This window comes from Hemiscyllium ocellatum, chromosome 46 (genome assembly GCF_020745735.1).
Source record: "Hemiscyllium ocellatum isolate sHemOce1 chromosome 46, sHemOce1.pat.X.cur, whole genome shotgun sequence".
Taxonomy (NCBI): Eukaryota; Metazoa; Chordata; class Chondrichthyes; order Orectolobiformes; family Hemiscylliidae; genus Hemiscyllium; species Hemiscyllium ocellatum.
The window spans coordinates 9,624,305-9,647,428 of NC_083446.1; the positions used below are offsets into that span (position 1 = coordinate 9,624,305).

The window sequence follows — 23,124 nt, forward strand, 5'->3', positions numbered from 1 at the left end:
TAGCATGGGCCAATCCACCCTAACCTGCACATCCCTGGGCACTATGGGACAATTTAGCACGGGCCAATCCACCCTAACCTGCACATCCCTGGACACTATGGGACAATTTAGCACGGGCCAATCCACCCTAACCTGCACATCCCTGGGCACTATGGGACAATTTAGCACGGCTAATCCACCCTAACCTGCACATCCCTGGGCACTATGGGACAATTTAGCACGGCCAATCCACCCTAACCTGCACATCCCTGGGCACTATGGGACAATTTAGCACGGCTAATCCACCCTGACCTGAACATCTTTGGACTGTGGGAGGAAACCGGAGCACCCGGAGGAAACCCACACAGACACGGGGAGAATGTACAAACTCCACACAGACAGTCACCCGAGGTGGGAATTGACCCCGGGTCCCTGGCGCTGTGAGGCAGCAGTGCTAACCACTGTGCCACCCACAGATTACATGGACGATTTATTTGAGGGAGGCGTAATGATGTCCTTTGATCAGTTAGGACGGAAGTAGGAGTTACTTAATAGAAACCTCTTTTGTTTTTTTTCAAGTTAGGGATTTTATTCAAAAAAGGACCACACTTTTGACTGATCCCTCCAAATCTGACATAGAAAGAGGGATACTAAGGGCTAAGAGTACACTCTCTGTCAGTACTCTCTATCATCAATTGGGGGGTGCCACCTCAGATGTGTCTGATCGACTCTGCAAGATGTGGGAAAGAGAGCTGGGTGTTGAAGTTTCTTCAGAGGCACGGGAGGATATTTGGGAGAATGCAAGGAAGATATCAATTTGCAATAGGACCCATGCTTTACAGTTGAAGATTTTGCACAGGGTCCATTTAGCCCCAGACCAAAATTTAAACCAGAGGTATCTTCAGCATGCCCCAAGTGCAAGGACTGTACGGGTACTCTTACCCATTGTCTTTGGTCTTGTGACAGGCTTCAAACGTATTAGAGCGCAGTGGTGGGTGCAGTGGAGAGGATTTTAGGTGTAGGGGTGGAGAAGGACCCTATTTCACTCCTTTTGGGCCTACCCATTGTATTTCCTGCCGACCCGCGTAAGGCAAAACTTTTCAATATTCTTACGTTCTGTGCAAGGAAGAATATCTTGCTAGGTTGGATATCAGCAAAACCCCCCAGGCCTGTCGGGTTGGCGGAAGATTGTTATGGAGCATATTCCCCTGGATTTTCTCACAAATATGGTACACCACAAAACTGAGAATTTTTACAAGACATGGCAACCCTTTTTGAAATACCTGGACACAGATTTATCTGCCACACTAACAACAGCTTTTATATAGCCGTAATGATTGTGTTTCATGACTCCAATATCCAGGGAGGAGGAACTATGAATGTATGAGTGTTTTGTTTGGCTGGGCTGAATTATTACTGTTTATTTGTTTGTCGTTAGGTATTTATGTAATTAGTTAAATCGCTAATTTAGGTTTTTTTTAATTTTATACTTCTCTATACATGTTTATACATTCATATAGGAGGCTGGGTTGGGGAATTTGTTCTTATTATTTGGGTTTAGTTTTGAATTGCATTGTTTTGTATTTGTTGTAATTTTTAAAAATCTATTTTTTCTTAATAAAAATATATTATTAATAAAAAAGAAAAGATTGACAAGGATGTTGCCGCGGTTGGAGGGTTTGAGCTACAGGGAGAGGCTGAACAGGCTGGGTCTGTTTTCCCTGGAGCATCGGAGGCTGAGGGGTGACCTTATAGAGGTTTACAAAATTATGAGGGGTCATGGATAGGGTAAATAGACAAAGTCTTTTCCCTGGGGGTGGGGGAGTCCAGAACTAGAGGAACATAGGTTTAGGGTGAGAGGGGAAAGATATAAAAGGGACCTAAGGGGAAACTTTTTCACACAGAGGGTGGTGCGTGTATGGAATGAGCTGCCAGAGGAAGTGGTGGAGGCTGGTACAATGACAACATTTAAGAGGCATTTGGATGGGTATATGAATAGGAAGGGTTTGGAGGGATATGGGCCGGGTGCTGGCAGTTGGGACGAGATTGGGTTGGGATATCTGGTCGGCATGGACGGGTTGGGCCGAAGGGGCTGTTTCCCTGCTGTACATCTCTATGACTCTATGGTCAGTATGGAGGAGTTGGGCCGAAGGGTCTGTTTCCGTGCTGTACATTTCTATGAGTCATCGGTCAGTACGGAGGGGCTGGGCCAAAAGGTCTGTTTCCGTGCTGTACATCTCTATGACTCTATGGTCAGTATGGAGGGGTTGGGCCGAAGGGCCTGTTTCTGTGCTGTACATCTCTTTGACTCTGTGGTCAGTATGGAGGGGTTGGGCCGAAGGGTCTGTTTCCGTGCTGTACGTCTCTATGACTCTATGGTCAGTATGGAGGAGTTGGGCCGAAGGGTCTGTTTCCGTGCTGTATATCTCTATGATCAGTATGGAGGGGTTGGGCCGAAGGGTCTGTTTCCGTGCTGTACATCTCTACGACTCTATGGTCAGTATGGAGGGGTTGGGCCGAAGGGTCTGTTTCTGTGCTGTACATCTCTATGACTCTGTGGGCCCTTCATCAGGAATATTTCTCCCAGGAGAAAGTTGTAAAGAATCACATCACACCAGGTTCTAGTCCAACAGGTTTATTTGGAAGCACTAGCTGCTCCTTCATCAGGTGGTTGTGGGGAATAAGATCATAAGGCACAGAATTTGGCAGCACGGTGACTCAGTGGTTAGCACTGCTGCCTCACAGCACCAGGGACCCGGGGTCAATCCCACCTCAGGCGACTGACTGTGTGGAGTTTGTACATTCTCCCCGTGTCTGTGTGGGTTTCCTCCCACAGTCACAAAGATGTGCAGGTTAGGGTGGATTGGCCGCGCTAAATTGTCCCATTGTGCCCAGGGATGTACAGGTTAGGGTGAATTGGCCGTGCTAAATTGTCCCATAGTGCCCAGGGATGTGCAGGTTAGGGTGAATTGGCCGTGCTAAATTGTCCCATAGTGCCCAGGGATGTGCAGGTTAGGGTGGATTGGCCGTGCTAAATTGTCCCATAGTGCCCAGGGATGTACAGGTTAGGGTGGATTGGCCGTGCTAAATTGTCCCATAGTGCCCAGGGATGTGCAGGTTAGGGTGGATTGGCCGTGCTAAGTTGTCCCATAGTGTACAGGGATGTGCAGGTTTGGTGAATTGGCCGTGCTAAATTGTCCATAGTGTCCAGGGATGTGCAGGTTAAGGTGTATTGGCCGTGCTAAATTGTCCCATAGAGTCCAGGGATGTGCAGGTTAGGGTGGATTGGCCGTGCTAAATTGTCCCATAGAGTCCAGGAATGTGCAGGTTAGGGCGGATTGGCCATGCTAAATTGTCCCATAGTGCCCAGGGATGTGCAGGTTAGGGTGGATTGGCCGTGCTAAATTGTCCCATAGTGCCCAGGGATGTGCAGGTTAGGGTGGATTGGCCGTGTTAAATTGTCCCACGCTGCCCAGGGATGTGCAGGTTAGAGTGGATTGGCCGTGCTAAATTGTCCCATAGTGCCCAGGGATGTGCAGGTTAGGGTGGATTGGCCGTGCTAAACTGTCCCATAGTGCCCAGGGATGTGCAGGTTAGGGTGGATTGGCCGTGCTAAATTGTCCCATAGTGCCCAGGGATGTGCAGGTTAGGGTGGGTTGGCCGTGCTAAACTGTCCCATAGTGCCCAGGGATGTGCAGGTTAGGGTGGATTGGCCGTGCTAAATTACCCCATAGTGCCCAGGGATGTGCAGGTTAGGGTGGATTGGCCGTGCTAAATTACCCAGTGTTAGGTGAGGGCCAAATCTCAGCTATAGCAAAAGAATACAGTGTGATGTAACTGAAATAACACATTGAACAAACCTGGATTTGCTGTTCAGTATGTCAGCTTTTAGAATGGGTTACATCTACCAATATGTAAGTCCCAGACCTTCTAAAACCTGGTGGGATATAACCTGGTGATTTGGGATTTCGGGCATCCCTCAGCAAGGAGGAGAGATTGGGGACTGGAGGTCACAGTGGAGAGGCCAGGCAGTATCCCAGGGGCAGGAGGGAGAGCTGCAGTGTGTGGTGAGGGAGGGTTGAGGGCGCTCAGAGACCTGATCAAGGGAGAGAACATGCAAAGTGTGCAGCTCAAGAGTTTGAACCACACAAGTTTTGTAGGAGAGTGAAGGTGCAGCACTGACAGACAGACAGTGTTTCCCCTTCCCCTGCCTGCTGACAGGACAGGACAGGAGGGGGATTTAAAAGCCCCCTCTAACAGGGAAACCTGACTGCATTCAGGACACGGGGTGTGAGAGACCCCCCTCCCAGTGTTTCAGAGCTCCAGCTCCCTGAGCTGCTCTAGTTTGCGATGGACAGCGGCGGGGGTGAGAGCAGGGACTCCCAGGGGAGCCCTCTGCAGGTTCCCGGGGACTGGGAGACCCTGCCGCCGCAGCTCGAAGCCAAGTGCCGCCTGAGGACTTCCAGCTCGTCCGTCTCTTCCTTCAACTGCTCCTCGGCCGAGTCTGAGGATGAGGTGTTCAGCGATGGGGCTCCGAGCAGCCGCGACAGGAGGCAGCTCCTCAGGAAGGTCAGGGCTCCCTCCCTCCCTCTCACTCTGTCTCTGTCTGTCTCTGTCCCTCTGTGTGTGTTTCTGTCTTTGTGTGTGTCTGTGTCTTTATGTGTGTCTGTGTCTGTGTGTGTGTCTGTGTCTGTGTGTGTGTCTGTGTCTGTGTGTGTGTGACTCTATGTGTATGTGTATGTGTGTGTGTGTGTGACTCTGTCTGTGTGTGTCTCTGTTTCTCTCTCTGTCTGTGTCTCTGTGTGTCTTTGTGTCTCTCTATGTCTCTCTGTCTCTCTCCCTCTCTCTGTGTCTCTCTCTGTCTCTTCCTCTCTCTCTGTGTCTGTGTGTGTGTCTCTCTCTGGGTGCCTGTGTGTGCATGCGTCTCTCTCTCTCTCTCTCTGTATCTCTCGCTGTGTATGTCTCTCCCTCTCTGTCTCTCCCTGTCTCTCTCTCTCTCTCTCTGTATGTGTCTCTGTCTCTCCCTGTCTCTCTCTGTGTCTCTGACCCAGGCTCTGGAGCTGGGCAATACCCCTGTACGTCTGAACCCGCGTCCCATCCTGAATTCGAGCAGTCCCCAAGTTTACACATCCTGTCGGAATCAGGCCACTCAGCCCATCTGAGTCTGTCTCACCATTCCATTGCAGCTTTCCCATGTGTTTCTCAACTCCTGCCCCCTTCACGATTCTGTTCCTGACAGTCCCCTATTCGGGAATCTCCGCAACTTCCATCTGACCCCTGTCCTGACCCCCATCCCGACCCCCATCCCGTCACCCGTCCCTACTCCCGTCCATACACATCATCCCAAAAACCCATCCTGACTCCCAAACCAACCCCCATATCGCTACTCCCATCCCTGCATCCTATCTCATCCTCCTTGTAGTTACCCCTCCTCCCCCGCCACCCACTCGTTCCTCTCCCAGTCCCCACTTTCCCCCATTCTCCCCCCTTCCCACATTCTCACATAACCCCACCCCATCACTGACCCCTTCCCCCCCATCACTGACCCCTTCCCCCATCACTCTCCTCTTCCTTTCCCCCATCTCCCTCCCCTTCCTCCCCCATCCCTGACCCCTTCCTCCCCCATCCCAGACCCCCTTCCTCCCCCATCCCAGACCCCCTTCCTCCCCATCCCAGACCCCCTTCCTCCCCATCCCAGACCCCCTTCCCCCCCATCCCTGACCCCTTCCCCCCTCATCCCTGACCCCTTCCCCCCTCATCCCTGACCCCTTCCCCCCTCATCCCTGACCCCTTCCCCCCATCCCTGACCCCTTCCCCCCCATCCCTGACCCCCTTCCCCTCCATCCCTGACCCCCTTCCTCCCCATCCCTGACCCCCTTCCTCCCCATCCCTGACCCCTTCCTCCCCATCCCTGACCCCCTCCCCCCATCACTGACCCCCTCCCCCCATCACTGACCCCTTCCCCCCCATCACTGACCCCTTCCCCCCATCACTGACCCCTTCCCCCCCATCACTGACCCCTTCCCCCCCATCACTGACCCCTTCCCCCATTACTCTCCCTTCCCCATCACTGACCCCTTCCCCAACATCACTGACCCCTTCCCCACCATCACTGACCCCTTCCCCATCCCCCCAGCCCTGACCCCTTGTCCCCCTGCTTTCACAGTCTCCCCCACCCCAGCACTGATGTCCAGTTCTCCTCAGGGAGTGAATTCCCGTTTTGATGCATTGTAGTCCCGTGTGCCTGAATACAGTGAAAAGCATTGTTTTGCCAGCAGTGCAGGCAGGTCATAGCAAACGTGGATGTACAGAGCATGGGGCGCTCAGACAGAGCGAGGGATGGAGGGTTACCGCTGCACAGGAGGGGCGGAAAGCAAGATCAGCGTGAGATTGGAAGTCAGAGAGTCCATTCCGCATTCTAATAGCGTCTAATTCCTGAACCTGTTGGGGTGTCTGTGTTTACGTATCTCCTGCCTGAGGGCAGAGGTTGGAGGAGAGTGTTACTGGGGCGCGATGGGTCTTTGATGGTTCCAGCAGCCTTGCCAAGGCACTCAGAAACGTAAACGGAGTTGGTGGATGGGAGGTTGGCTCCTGTGATGGTCTGGGCCATGTACGGCACCTTCAGCAGTTTCTCACGGTCCTGGACAGAGGGGTTGCTGTCCCCGGCTGGAGGCACCCAGGCAGGGGGCTCTCAATGGTGCATCTGTCAGGATTGGTGAGGGTCCTCATGGGCATGACACCACGGTAGGTCAGTGGTTAGCACCACTGCCTCACAGCACCAGGGTCCCAGGTTCAATTCCAGTCTCGGGCAACTGTTTGTGTGGAGTTTGCACGTTCTCCCCCCAGTGTCTGCGTGGGGTTTCCTTCGTGTGCTCCGGTTTCATCCCACAGTCCAAAGATGTGCAGGTCAGGGTGGATTGGCCGTGCTAAATTGTCCCATAGTGCCCAGGGATGTGCAGGTTAGGGTGGATTGGCCATGCTAAATTGTCCCATAGTGCCCAGAGATGTGCAGGTTAGGGTGGATTGGCCGTGCTAAATTGTCCCATAGTGCCCAGGGATGTGTAGTTAGGGTGGATTGGCCATGCTAAATTGTCCCATACTGTCCAGGGATGTGCAGGTTAGGGTGGATTGGCCGTGCTAAATTGTCCCATAGTGCCCAGGGATGTGCAGGTTAGGGTGGGATTGGCCGTGCTAAATTGTCCCATAGTGTCCAGGGATGTGCAGGTTAGGGTGGGATTGGCCGTGCTAAATTGTCCCGTAGTGCCCAGGGATGTGCATTAGTCAGGGGGAAATGTAGACTGACCAGGGAGGGGAATGGGTCTGGGTGGGTTACTCTTCAGAGAGTCGGCGTTGACATGTTGGGCCGAAGGGCCTGTTTCCACAGTGTAGGGACTCTATGATTCTGTTGCACCTTCCTCACTGTTGCATCCACATGGAAGGTCGAGGGCAGATTGTCTGGTATGGCCCCCTCCCAGGAATTCAACGCTGTCCACTCTCGATGCACACTGTTGATGAAGTCTTCAGTTTTGCTGAGATGGAGAAGTAGAGAGATTGTTATCTATAACAGAGCCACCAAAGCCCTCTATCCCCTTCCTGTATTCTGACTCATCATCCCTCGGGGGACCCCTCGGAGAATTCCGAAGCCGGTAGTATCTCATTGGCTCTCTTGGCGAGGTTGTGTCCTTCTCGTTTTCTGTACTCGCTTATCTCGCTGCCTTCTCAGGACGTCCCGCGGCGGGTTTCCTTTAGCTGAGTTGAGTCGGGGGTCCCAGGATAGGGGGACGGGCGGGGGAGTGGGTGTGTGCCGCAGAGGTATCAGTTAGAAGTGAGAGAGGGGAGGGGGAAACGCAGCCCTTTTAGAATCAGATTGCTCAAGAGTATTGAGGATTAGTTTGAACAGGAAGGGGTAAGGTGCGATTGCTCAAGAAAATTGTCTTGACCCATCTCCATCCTTAAGATTCTCAGGGGCGCAGAGATATGGGGATGCTGCAGAGCTCAGCGCTAGGAACGTCGGGTATTCCCGACGGATATTCTCAACTTCCATTTTGGGGGACTGAATGCAATATCATCACGATTCCTGATGAAGGGCTTATGCCCGAAACGTCGATTCTCCTGCTCTTCGGATGCTGCCTGACCGGCCGCGCTTTTCCAGCCCCACACTCTCTCTCTCTCTCGACTCTGAACGCAATATCTCCCAAGTTTGCCAGCAATGCAAAGCTGGGTGGGAGGGTTATGGAGATCAGGCAGGAGCAGGATCCTGATTTGAGGATGGTCAGCCATGATCGTATTGAATGGTGGGGCAGGCTCGAAGGGCAGAATGGCCTACTCCTGCACCTGCTGCCTATTGTGACTGGTGAGGAAGGGACAGTGTGATCGAGTCAGGACTGAGAGAGCGGGCAGGAGCGTGGCACATGCAGTGTAGCACGGATCGGTGTGGGGTTCATCTGCTTTGGCAGCAAACACAGGAAGGCGGATTATTATCCGAACGGCGATAGATTGGGAAAGGCCGGGGGTGGGGGGAAATGTGGTGCAGTGAGACCTGGGTGTCCCTGTACACCAGTCGCTGAGGAAAGCCATTGGAGGTGGGGAAGAAGGTAAAAGATACACTGGACTCCACAACGAGAGGGTTAGGGTACAGGAGCGGGTCGTCTCGCTGCCATTGTACAGGAGCTTCAGTGAAACATGGAAAACAGAGAATCCAGGAGCAGGAGTAGGCCATTCGGCCCCTCGAGCCTTCTCGACCATCCATTCAATAGGAATGTGACTGGCCATCCAATTCTATCCCCACTTCCTCCCGAAATCCCCAAGATCTATATCCGACTCCTTTCCTGAAAACATTCGATGTTTTAGAACCTGGGAACAGTGAAGGAAGAGGCCCTTCGGCCCACTATGTTGTGCCAAGCATGATGCTAATCCCTTCCACCTGGCCTTGGTCTGCACCCTTCCGTCTCTTGCATTTGCATGTGTTTGTCAAAAAGCCCCTTAAATGCCCCTTTGGTACCTACCTTCAACGCCGACCCCTGGCAGTACGTTCCACACTCCTACCACTCTCTGTAAAAAAAAAACTAACCCCTCACATCTCCTCTGAACTTACCCCCTCTCACCTTAAATGCATGCCCCCCCTGGTATTAGACGTTTCAACTCTGGGAAAAGACAGTCAACCCTACCTATGCATCTCAGAATTTCAGAGACTTCTATCAAGTCTCCCCTCAGCCTCGAGAGAAAACACCCTGAGTTTTTTTCCAGCCTCTCCTTACAGGTCAAACCCTCTAATCCAGGCAGCATCCTGGGAAACGTCACCCTCTCTGAAGCCCCCACGTCCTTCCCATAATGGGGCGACCAGAACTGAACGCAAGTGCGGCCTCACCGAAACCTTTTGAAAGCTGCAAAGGGTTATCCTGACTTTCATTCTCAACTCCCCGACCGATAAGGGCGAACATGCTGTAGGCCTTCTTTCCCACCCTGTCGACTCGTGTGGCCACTTTCAGGGGGCTACAGGCTTGAACCCCAGGATCCCTCTGTATGTCAGTGCTGTGCAGGGTCCTGTCATTAACTGTACATATCTCCTTAACATTTGATCTCCCCAAGTGCAGCACCTCACACTTACCCGGATTAAACCCCACCTGCCATTTCTCCCCCTCTATATGCAACTGATCTCTATCCCGCAGTATCCTTTAACAACCTTCTACACCATCCTTAACTCCACCAATCTTTGTTTTGCACTCAACTGCTTTCTGTGACAGGCTCCCCCCCACCTCCCTACTCTCTGGGGGAAGACATCTCTCCCCATCTCAGTCACAAACCCTCCCCCCACCCCGTAATCCTTAGACTGAGACCCCTCACCCCCCGGTACTGGGCTCCCCAGTCAACATCCTTGGCCCGGTCTGGTCCTGTTGGGATTTTATCGGTTTCTCTGAGATCCCCCCTCCTCATTCTCCCCAACCCCTTCCCAGCCCCAACACAGTGAGTACAGTCCGAACCGATCCAGTCTCTCCTCATAAGTCAGTTCTACCGTCCCGGGAATCAGGCTGGGAATCGCTGCACTCCCTCTGAGGCCAGAACATCTTCCTCAGATACGGAGACCCCCCGAACTGCTCACGAGACCCCAGGGAGTGGTCTCACCAAGTACTCCAACCCACCCACCCAGAGCCCTGCGTTAATGACTGTATCTCAACTGATGTTATCTAACCCCGTGCTGTCCCTGTCCTGGGGACTGTTTGATGGGGGACAGTGTAGAGGGAGCTTTACTCTGTATCTAACCCCGTGCTGTCCCTGTCCTGGAGAGTGTTTGATGGGGGACAGTGTAGAGGGACCTTTACTCTGTATCTAACCCCGTGCTGTCCCTGTCCTGGGGAGTGTTTGATGGGGGGGACAGTGTAGAGGGACCTTTACTCTGTATCTAACCCTGTGTTGTCCCTGTTCTGGGGAGTGTTTGATGGGTGACAGTGTAGAGAGAGCTTTACTTTGTATCTAACCCCGTGCTGTCCCTGTCCTGGGGAGTGTTTGATGGGGGACAGTGTAGAGGGATCTTTACTTTGTATCTAACCTGGTGCTGTCCCTGTCCTGGAGAGTGTTTGATGGGGGACAGTGTAGAGGGACCTTTACTCTGTATCTAACCTCGAGCTGTCCCTGTCCTGGAGAGTGTTTGATGGGGGACAGTGTAGAGGGAGCTTTACTCTGTATCTAACCCCGTGCTGTCCCTGTCCTGGGGAGTGTTTGATGGCGGACAGTGTAGAGAGAGCTTTACTTTGTATCTAACCCCGTGCTGTCCCTGTCCTGGGGAGTGTTTGATGGGGGACAGTGTAGAGGGATCTTTACTTTGTATCTAACCTGGTGCTGTCCCTGTCCTGGAGAGTGTTTGATGGGGGACAGTGTAGAGGGACCTTTACTCTGTATCTAACCTCGAGCTGTCCCTGTCCTGGGGAGTGTTTGATGGGGGACAGTGTAGAGGGAGCTTTACTCTGTATCTAACCCGTGCTGTCCCTGTCCAGGGGAGTGTTTGATGGGGGACAGTGTAGAGGGAGCTTTACTCTGTATCTAACCCGTGCTGTCCCTGTCCTGGGGAGCGTTTGATGGGTTGGCTCTAGTTTATGATGGTTTGGGTGATTACACTAAGTCGAAGGATTCCAAGCAGAGTCTGTGAAGCGTTTATCATTGCGCTGGGATTTGAATTTATTTGCTTGGTTACCATGGTATCGCTGGGGGTTTGATGTCCTGAGTCGGCAAGTTCCAAATGCTTCAGGGTGTCTCATTTGACTCAGCAATCAAGATAAACAGGTTCTGAACTGGCCATCGTAAGAAACATTTCCACAGATGGAAATGTAAGACATATCAGGCGCATTCTCTCTCTCTCTGTCCCTCTCTCTCTCTCCCTCACCCCACCATCCTGCCCCCATATCTCTCTCTCTAAGTTCAGTATTCTCAGTGCTGACAGGTAGTTTGCACAGCAAAATCTGGGCACAATTCCGGGTTCCAGCTGGGAAAGTGGGAAAAGCAGGTTTTCCAGTGCTCTGTTCAGTCCACCCAGGCAGCCCGCACACAGTAACATAGGGGCATGTCTGTAACGTCGGTAACCCTCACCCAGCCATTAGCACACACAGGGCGGGAAGGACCAGCAACACACTACCTGAGCTTCCAACTGCTCGGCTGTGAAGCCTTTCAGAGGCAAATAGCAAAGTGGCTGACTGAATGTGTACAGGTGCAGTGCACAGTGGGAAAATGGACAAATTCAACATTTAGGTGTCCTGGGTGGTCTATCCAGCTCCCTCACACTGTCACTCAGTAACCCTCCTCCTGCACTGTCGGTGGGTCAGTGCTGAGGGAGTGCCGCACTGTCGGAGGGTCAGTGCTGAGGGAGTGCCGCACTGTCGGAGGGTCAATACTGTAGGAGCGCCGCACTGTCGGAGGGTCAGTGCTGAGGGAGTGCCGCACTGTCGGAGGGTCAGTGCTGAGGGGGTGCCGCACTGTCGGAGGGTCAATACTGTAGGAGCGCCGCACTGTTGGAGGGTCAGCGCTGAGGGAGTGCCGCACTGTCGGTGGGTCAGCGCTGAGGGAGTGCCGCACTGTCGGTGGGTCAGCGCTGAGGGAGTGCCGCACTGTCGGTGGGTCAGCACTGAGGGAGTGCCGCACTGTCGGAGGGTCAGCGCTGAGGGAGTGCCACACTGTCGGTGGGTCAGCACTGAGGGAGCCACTGCCTGTGAGTGGAAGCCTTTGAGGATAGCCTCCTGTGGGTGTTTGGTGTGCTGAAGCTGACAGTGCACTGTGAATCGCTTCCTGCTGCTGATCCGAGGCGATGAGTAATTGTGAGGCTGTGAACTCATGTGAGAAAGAGGTTAATGGGGAGGGAGGGGGAGGGGAGGGGAGAGCTTGCTGACATGGGGGCCTGGTGCTCAGAGGAAACCCCATGTCGCTGGCTCTGCACCAAGTGCTCTCAGAGTTTCCACTGCGGTTTCTGCAGCCGAACTCCCATTTGCGTCAATATTTGACAAAGGGCTGCCTTTGTGTCTCTGCTTTCAGTTTGACCCAGTCTGATTTAACCCTTCACTGACCAGCCAGGAAACCACTTTTACCTGTTCGTACCTGCCCTCCCTCTCCCTCTCTGTCTCTTGCCTGTCAGTCTCTCTCTCTCTCTCTCTGTCTCTGTCTCTCTCCCTCACACACATCAAACACTTCCTGCACCCCGAAGCAGACTTTCTGATGCAATTCTGGTCACCTGACTGTAGAATCATAGAATCCCTGCAGTGTGGGAGCAGGCCATTTGGCCCAACAAGCCCATACTGACCCTTCGAGGAGTAACCTTTCCAAATTCACTACTCTACCCCATTACTCGACATTTACCCCTGACTAATCCACCCTAACCTGCACATCCCTGGGCACGATGGGGAAATTTAGCACAGCCAATCCACCCTAACCTGCACACCCCTGGGCACTATGGGACAATTTAGCACGGCCAATCCACCCTAACCTGCACACCCCTGGGCACTATGGGACAATTTAGCACGGCCAATCCACCCTAACCTGCACACCCCTGGGCACTATGGGACAATTTAGCACGGCCAATCCACCCTCACCTGCACATCCCTGGGCACTATGGGAAGAATCCCACTCAGTCATGGGGAGAATGTGCAAACTCCACACAGACAGTTGCCCGAGGGAGGGATCGAACCCGGCTAACCACTGAGCCACTGGACAGGCTGCATAAAGCATTTACAAGGATGTTGCTAGGGTTGGAGGGTTTGAGCTACAGGGAGAGGCTGAACAGGCTGGGGCTGTTTTCCCTGGAGCATTGGAGGCTGAGGGGTGACCTTATAGAGGTTTACAAAACCATGAGGGGCATGGATAGGGTAAATAGACAAAGTCTTTTCCCTGGGGTGGGGGAGTCCGGAACTAGAGGGGCATAGGTTTAGGGTGAGAGGGGAAAGATATAAAAGAGACCTAAGGGGCAACTTTTTCACACAGAGGGTGGTACGTGTGTGGAATGAGCTGCCAGAGGAAGTGGTGGAGGCTGGTACAATGACAACATCTGAGGTCGAGATGAGATCAGTCACGATTGTATCGAATGGGAGAGCAGACAGGATGGGCTGAATGGCCTGATCAGGCTTCTCATTTTAATGTTCGCCACGGGCACCCTGGCAGGCCTAACCCCCCTGAGTTGGAGTCCTGCCCCATTTTGGCTAATAGTGCCCCCCCTCCCCAATCTCCCACCCTCTGCTCCCTGGAGGTCTCGTGGTACAGTCACCTGATCTGTTTGTCCAGAGACCCAGGTAACGTTTTGGGGGCTTGTGTTCGAATCTCCCAGGCAGTGGGATTTGAGTTCAATAAAAACTCTGGAATTAAGGGTCTAAAGATGATCGTGAATCCGTTGTCAGAAAAACCCAAAATGATTCATTAATTTAGGGAAAGAATCTGCCATCCTTACCTGGTCTGGGCCTACACATGACTCTGGACCCCCAGCAATGGGGTTGACACTTAACTGTCCCCCCCACCCCCGGGGCAATAAAGACCCTCATTCCGTGAGCGAATTAAAAGCAAAATGAATGTTTTAATAAAGCCCAGGGGTAGGATCTCCAGTCCCATCGAACTTCCCCTAACACCAGCGTAGAGGAACATGGGCCTATGAATCTAGGCTTCAGTAAGGCTAGCCACCATCTCGAAGACCCCATAACCACTTCCCAATATGTCCATGATTTTCCCTCGTCGTAGAGTACGCCTTTTGGGGCCACCCTTCCGGACTTTTCTAGAAGCTTCTATCGCTCAGGGTGGGGGGAGGGGGCCTTCCGGCCTACTTTTACTTGAGATAATGACTGGGCCCCAGCGGCCGGACTAAGGGGAAGTGGTTGCTGTTCTCGAGAAAGTAGAATTGTGGTGGCGATTAACAAAGATCTTCACCCGCACGCAAGACTGGACGTAGGAAAGATGTTTCCATTTGGCGGAGTTGGTTGGTGGGGGGAGGTGGATGAAGGATTTATCGAACAAAAGATTGTTGCTAATTCATCTGACGGGTGACCCAGAGCGAGTGGGGAGGGATGGACGTGGAACTCTGAACCACAGTGACGGGGAGGGGAAGGGGGTAGGGGGATATTGAGGGTCCAGAACAAATACACACCACCCCACCTCAGCGACACGTGCGGGCAAACCAGACAACAACAACTCGCCTTTAGGTAGCTCCCTTCGTGTGGAGTGGGCCCCGTTGGGAAATTATATGATGGCAAACGGTTTTTGTCAGTGAGATCCATATTTTTAGAATCAAATCGAAGAGAGAGAGAGAAAGTGGGGGGCTGGGAGGAGAGGAGGATGGAGGGTCGGGGAGGGAAATCTCCAGGACATCAGGCCTCACGCAGCTAAGGGTACAACGGCGGGTGTAGAGGGTGTGGCGGCTGGAGGGGGTTACAGAGGTAGGGAGGGGGGTGTAGGGGCTGGAGGGGGTTACAGAGATAGGGAGGGGGGTGTAGGGGCTGGAGGGGGTTACAGAGATAGGGAGGGGGGTGTAGGGGCTGGAGGGGGTTACAGAGATAGGGAGGGGGGTGTAGGGGCTGGAGGGGGTTACAGAGATAGGGAGGGGGGTGTAGGGGCTGGAGGGGGTTACAGAGATAGGGAGGGGGTGTAGGGGCTGGAGGGGGTTACAGAGGTAGGGAGGGGGTGTAGGGGCTGGAGGGGGTTACAGAGGTAGGGAGGGGGTATAGGGGCTGGAGGGGGTTACAGAGATAGGGAGGGGGTGTAGGGGCTGGAGGGGGTTACAGGGATAGGGAGGGGGTGTAGGGGCTGGAGGGGGTTACAGGGATAGGGAGGGGGTGTAGGGGCTGGAGGGGGTTACAGAGATAGGGAGGGGGTGTAGGGGCTAGAGGGGGTTACAGAGATAGGGAGGGGGTGTAGGGGCTGGAGGGGGTTACAGAGATAGGGAGGGGGTGTAGGGGCTGGAGGGGGTTACAGAGATAGGGAGGGGGTGTAGGGGCTAGAGGGGGTTATAGAGACAGGGAGGAGGTGCAGGGGCTGGAGGGGGGTTACAGAGATAGGGAGGGGTACAGGGGCTGGAGGGGGTTACAGAGATAGGGAGGGGGTGTAAGGGGCTGGAGGGGGTTACAGAGATCGGGTGGCGGTGTAGGGGCTGGAGGGGGTTACAGAGATAGGGTGGCGGTGTAGGGGCTGGAGGGGGTTACAGAGATAGGGAGGGGGTGTAGGGGCTGGAGGGGGTTACCAGAGTGATGTTTGAACACAGTGAGGTTGTACAGTGAAATGTCTGTCCCCGACAACCCATTAGTCCCTGTGAGTGTGTGTGGGTGTGTGTGAGTGTGTGTGGGTGTCTGTGTGTGTGCACCCCTTCCCCTGGCAATCCGTACTCCATGCCTCTCCCCGACGTGGGACACTGGGAGGCTGGCTGGCATGCCGTACCATGCACAGCAAGATCCCAGGAGGGGCTGGGAGATAAGCAAGTGTCATCCCATTAGCGCTTTCCGTGGGATCCTGCTGTGCCTGCTTCACAAACCAAAATGCCGCCCCATTTGGGTGGGACGATGAGTGGCGCTACATAAATGAACGTGCCTCTGTCTGTCTCTGCTGGCCTGGAGGCCGGATAAAACTAGCTGGGTGGATGTCAGGCAGGTTCAGGGAAACAAAGCGAGTCGATAATGGATTGCTCTCAGGTTTCCAGGTTTCCGTGGCTATCCCCGTTTCCAAGTTAACGTCACACTGTGGAACTCCCCTCCCCTCCCCCCACCACCCAGATACACACACACACACACACAGTCTCACACTGACACACACACACACACACACACACACAGTCTCACACTGACACACTCACACACACACACACAGTCTCACACTGACACACTCACACACACACACACACACAGTCTCACACTGACACACTCAAACACACACAGATACACAGTCTCACACTGACACACTCAAACACACACAGATACACAGTCTCACACTGACACTCTCTCACACACAGATACAGTCTCATACTGACACACTCAAACACACACAGATACACAGTCTCACACTGACACACTCAAACACACACAGATACACAGTCTCACACTGACACTCTCTCACACACAGATACAGTCTCACACTGACACACTCAAACACACACAGATACACAGTCTCACACTGACACACTCAAACACACACAGATACACAGTCTCACACTGACACTCTCTCACAAACAGATACACAGTCTCACACTGACACTCACAGACACACAAATACACGCACACAGATATACATCTCACACTTCACTCTCAGACACACATACACAGGCTCACACTGACACACACAGATACACAATCTCACACTGACACTCACACACAGAGATACACAGTCTCACACTGACACACACACACACACACAGTTTCACAGTCTCACATTGACACTCTCTTACACACAGATACACAGTCTCACACTGACACACTCAAACACACACAGATACACAGTCTCACACTGACACACTCAAACACACACAGATACACAGTCTCACACTGACACTCTCTCACACACAGATACACAGTCTCACACTGACACACTCAAACACACACAGATACACAGTCTCACACTGACACTCTCTCACAAACAGATACACAGTCTCACACTGACACTCACAGACACACAAATACACGCACACAGATATACATCTCACACTTCACTCTCAGACACACATACACAGGCTCACACTGACACACACAGATACACAATCTCACACTGACACTCACACACAGAGATACACAGTCTCACACTGACACACACACACACACACAGTTTCACAGTCTCACATTGACACTCTCTTACACACAGATACACAGTCTCACACTGACACACTCTCTCTCTCACACACACATACACAGTCTCACACTGACACACTCTCTCTCACACACACACAGATACACAGTCTCACATTGACACTCTCTCTCTTACACACAGATACACAGTCTCACACTGACACACTCTCTCTCACACACACACAGATACACAGTCTCACACTGACACACACTCTGTCTCACACTGACACACTCTCTCACACACACACAGATACACAGTCTCACACTGACACACTCTCTCTCTCACACACAGATACACAGTCTCACACTGACACACTCTCTCTCACACACACACAGATACACAGTCTCACACTGACACACACTCTGTCTCACACTGACACACTCTCTCACACACACACAGATACACAGTCTCACACTGACACACTCTCTCACACACACAGATACACAGTCTCACACTGACACACTCTCTCTCACACACACACATACAGTCTCACACTGACACTCTCAAACACACACAGATATACAGTCTCACACTGACACTCTCAAACACACACAGATATACAGTCTCACACTGACACACTCTCTCTCTCTCACATAGATACACAGTCTCACACTGACACACTCTCTCTCTCACACACAGATACACAGTCTCACACTGACACACTCTCTCTCTCACACACAGATACACAGTCTCACACTGACACTCTCAAACACACACAGATATACAGTCTCACACTGACACACTCTCTCTCTCACACAGATACACAGTCTCACACTGACACACTCTCTCTCTCACACACAGATACACAGTCTCACACTGACACACTCTCTCTCTCACACACAGATACACAGTCTCACACTGACACACTCTCTCTCACACACACACATACACAGTCTCACACTGACACACTCTCTCTCTCACACACAGATACACAGTCTCACACTGACACACACTCTCTCTCACACACAGATACACAGTCTCACACTGACACACTCTCTCTCTCACACACAGATACACAGTCTCACACTGACACACTCTCTCTCACACACACACATACACAGTCTCACACTGACACACACTCTCTCTCACACAGATACACAGTCTCACACTGACACACTCTCTCACACACAGATACACAGTCTCACACTGACACACTCTCTCTCTCACACACAGATACACAGTCTCACACTGACACACTCTCTCTCTCACACACAGATACACAGTCTCACACTGACACACTCTCTCTCACACACACACATACACAGTCTCACACTGACACACTCTCTCTCTCACACACAGATACACAGTCTCACACTGACACTCTCTCTCTCACACACAGATACACAGTCTCACACTGACACACTCTCTCTCACACACACAGATACACAGTCTCACACTGACACACACTCTCACACACACAGATACACAGTCTCACACTGACTCACACACACAGATACACAGTCTCACACTGACAGACACACACACAGATACAGTCTTACACTGACACACTCTCTCTCACACACACAGATACACAGTCTCATACTAACATTCTCTCATACATACACAGTCTCACACTGACACTCTCAAACACACAAATACGCAATCTCACACTGACACACACACAGATATACAGTCTCACACTTACAGTCTCAGACACATATACACAGGCTCACACTGACACACACACACACAGATACAGTCTCACACTGACACACTCTCTCACACACAGATACACAGTCTCACACTGACACACACACTCACACACAGATACACAGTCTCACACTGACTCACACACAGATACACAGTCTCACACTGACACTCTGACACACAGTTTCACAGTCTCATACTGACACTCTCAAACACACATACAGAGTCTCACAATGTCACACACACCCAGGTATACAGTCTCACACTGACACTCACACACAGAGATACACAGTCTCACACTGACACACACACATAGATACACAGTCTCACACTCTCTCACACACACACAGATACACAGTCTCACACTGATGCAAACATACACACACACTCACTCTTAATCACACACACTCACACTCTGTCACACACACATGCACTCACACTAATGCTCACATTCTCTCTCTCTCTCACTCAGACAGTCTCTCTCTCTCTCTCACACCCCCCACTCTCCCTCTCATCCATACAGACCGACTCTCTCACACGCACACACAATCCAGCAGTGATGCTCAGCTACGTAGAGATTGCAGTGGGTGAGGTTCTACTGACATTCACTCGAACATCACAGAACCACCGCTCTGACAGGGAACACACTCCAAAAACAACTTCCACTCTGTTTACAGATCACCAGAGATAGCACAGGGTTAGGTACAGAGTAAAGCGCCCTCTACACTGTCCCCCCCATCAAACGCTCCCCAGGACAGGGACAGCATGGGGTTAGATACAGAGTAAAACCCCCTCTACACTGTCCCTCCATCAAACGCTCCCCAGGACAGGGACAGTATGGGGTTAGATACAGAGTAAAGCTCCCTCTACACTGTCCCCCCATCAAACACTCCCCAGGACAGGGACAGCACGGGGTTAGATACAGAGTAAAGCTCCCTCTACACTGTCCCCCCATCAAACACTCCCCAGGACAGGGACAGCACGAGGTTAGATACAGAGTAACACTCCCTCTACACTGTTCCCCCATCAAACACTCCCCAGGACAGGGACAGCACGGGGTTAGATACAGAGTAAAGCACCCTCTATATTGTCCCCCATTAAACACTCCCCAAGACAGGGACAGTATGGGGTTAGATACAGAGAAAAGCTCCCTCTACATTGTCCCTCATCAAACACTCCCCAGGACAGGGACAGCGCGGGGTTAGATACAGAGTAAAGCTTCCTCTACACTGTCCCTCATCAAACACTCCCCAGGACAGGGACAGTATGGGGTTAGATACAGAGTAAAGCTCCTTCTACACTGTCCCCCCCATCAAACAGTCCCCAGGACAGGGACAGCACGGGGTTAGATACAGAGTAAAGCTCCCTCTACACTGTCCCCCCATCAAACACTCCCCAGGACAGGGACAGCACGAGGTTAGATACAGAGTAACACTCCCTCAACACTGTTCCCCCATCAAACACTCCCCAGGACAGGGACAGCACGGGGTTAGATACAGAGTAAAGCACCCTCTATATTGTCCCCCATTAAACACTCCCCAAGACAGGGACAGCATGGGGTTAGATACAGAGTAAAGCTCCTTCTACACTGTCCCCCCTGCCCCATCAAACACTCCCCAGGACAGGGACAGCACGGGGTTAGATACAGAGTAAAGCCCTATCTACACTAACCCCCATCAAACCCTCCCCAGGACAGGGACAGCACGGAGTTAGGTACAGAGTAAAGCTCCCTCTACACTCTCCCTTATCCTTTGCCCAGCTCCCTCCATCAAATGTATTGACACCTTTTCTGTGAAGCAGACATTTTGAGCTCTGTGCCTCTCTGTACCCATTCAGCAGAGAATGTCTGTTTTCTGGAATTGACCCATGTCTGTGTCCTGGGGCCCAGTGGGATGGCCAGACTATCTGGGGAATAATCACGGTGGGAGAGAGCTGTGGACGAACCAGCTGCTGTCTTCCTGTCATTGCATCTGGGACCACCCTTCACTCCATGGTGCAGTGTGTGACAGCTTGACCTGTCGCTACAGAAATCACTTAAGAGTTAATGAGCAGGGACTGGAGGAGGCTGATTGGCTCTTCGGGCCCAGTCAGTGTATTGACAGTCTAATCATTGACCCCCACTGTTGACCCAACTCCCATCATACCCCCGACATGACGCTACATCAGTCTCAGATTTGGCATTAATGGCTGACTGACCAAGGATTGTCATATTTGGAGAGATTCATCACTGATCCTCACGCTGCACCTTCCAAACCTACCACCATCTAGAAGGCCGAGGGCAGCAGATACTTGGGGAACACCCCACCCCACTCCGCCCGCAAGTTCCCCCTGCTCCCCATCCCGACTTGGGAATATATTGGCCGTTCCTTGGGTCAGAATCCTGGAGCTCCCTCCCCCAGGGCATTGTGGGTCTAACCCACAGCACACATGGACTGCAGCGGTTCAAGATGGCCGCTCACCCCCCACCTTCTCAAGGGGGCAACTAGGGACAGAGGGGTCGATAAAGGCTGCCCCAGCCAGTGACACGCATGTCTGCTGAGTCATGTAAATGTACAGTTGAATCCTGTTTGAACTCATCAGTGGTTAGCCCTGCTGCCTCACAGTGGCAGGGACCCAGGTTCAATTCCATCCTCGGACGACTGTCTGTGTGGGGTTTCCTCCGGGTGCTCCAGTTTCCTCCCACAGTCCAAAGATGTGCAGGTTAGAGTGGATTGGCCGTACTAAATTGCCCATAGTGCCCTGGGATGTGCAGGTTAGGGTGGATTGGCCATGCTAAATTATCCCATAGTGCCCAGGGATGTGCAGGTTAGGGTGAATTGGCCGTGCTAAATTGTCCCATAGTACCCAGGGATGTGCAGGTTAGGGTGGATTGGCCGTGCTAAATTGTCCCATAGTGCCCAGGGATGTGCAGGTTAGGGTGGATTGGCCGTGCTAAATTGTCCCATAGTGCCCAGGGATGTGCAGGTTAGGGTGGATTGGCCGTGGGAAATGCATGGTTTCGGGTTTGAGGTTGTGAGTGCTTATGGGTGAATCAGTATGGTTTCGGTGAGCTGAGTGGCCTGTTGCCCAGTGGGCATTGAACCCAGGTGCCTTCTGACCTAAAGGCAAGGACACTACCACTGCAAAATAGGAGCACCTTCAAACACTCCAGAGATGTCTGGGATAGTATGAGGAGAGACTGGATCGGTTTGGTCTGTACACACTGGGAGAGGGGCGGGGGTGTCGAGAAGGACGGGGATGGGCATCTCGGAGAATCCGATAAAATCCCAACAGGACCAGACAGGATCAAGAATGTTCCGGATGACTCGAGGAGCCCAGAACCGGGGGAGGGGGGGAGGAGGTGGAGGCGTCAGAGTCTAAGGATTTTGGGGGTGGAGGCCATTTCAGACTGAGATGGGGTGAAATGTCTCCCCACCCCCTCAGAGATTGCAGGTGGAGTCTGTGGGATTCTCTGTCACCAAGAGGGGTTGGGGGCCAAAACATCGAATGTTTTGAGGAAGGAGTTGGATCGAGTTCTCTGGGGCTAAAAGGAGACAGGGTGGGGGGGACTGAGTGGGATGGTCAGCCATGATCCCATTGGATGGCGGAGCAGGGGCCGAATGGCCTCCTCCCGCTGCTGTTTTTCTGTGTTTCCTTCTGCCTCGGATTATTTGCCAATCCCACTCCTGTTTATACTCTGTGAATCAACTGCCCACTGCCTCCATTGAATTGTGGATACACCTCCTGGAGTCCCCAACTCACGGGACTCGCTCCTCTCTTGTCGGCCTGAACTGCTCCTCAAAGCTGCGAGAACGTTGACTGAATTCCCCCCACCTGCCCCTCCCCACAATTCTGCCCAGAACTCCTTCCCGGTCACTGCAGGAATGTACCGAAAGACAACGCCAGAGAGCTGCCTGTTCTCCAATTGGGTCAGTCGCGGACTCTTCCTGCGATTATCACTCACTCCGCCCATAGCTGAAGGTGTGAGAGCCATCCAGATAATCCAGCACGGAAACAGACCCTTCGGCCCAACCTGTCCATGCCAACCCGCTATCTAAATTAATCCTGTCCCCATTCAAAGTCAAAGAGATGTACAGCACGGAAATAGACCCTTTGGCCCAACTCGTCCATGCCGACCAGATATCCTAAATTACTCTGGTCCCACTTGCCAGCACCTGGCCCATTTCCCTCCAAACCCTTCCTATCCATATCCCCATCCAGATGCCTGTTAAACGT

The 23,124-nt window shown here is 52.5% G+C and overlaps 1 protein-coding gene across 2 annotated transcripts in view; it reads left to right on the top strand.

The window, feature by feature from the left end:
• Window positions 1–4,056: 4,056 nt before the first annotated feature.
• The window catches only part of LOC132836157 (inositol-trisphosphate 3-kinase B-like), a 37,328-nt gene continuing 18,260 nt past the window's right edge, over window positions 4,057–23,124 (top strand). For both annotated transcript variants that reach the window (XM_060855483.1, XM_060855484.1), the window contains exon 1: window positions 4,057–4,548. In XM_060855483.1, the coding sequence (XP_060711466.1) occupies window positions 4,330–4,548 (219 nt within the window). In that variant the 5' untranslated portion in view covers window positions 4,057–4,329. The remainder of the gene's footprint in view (window positions 4,549–23,124) is intronic.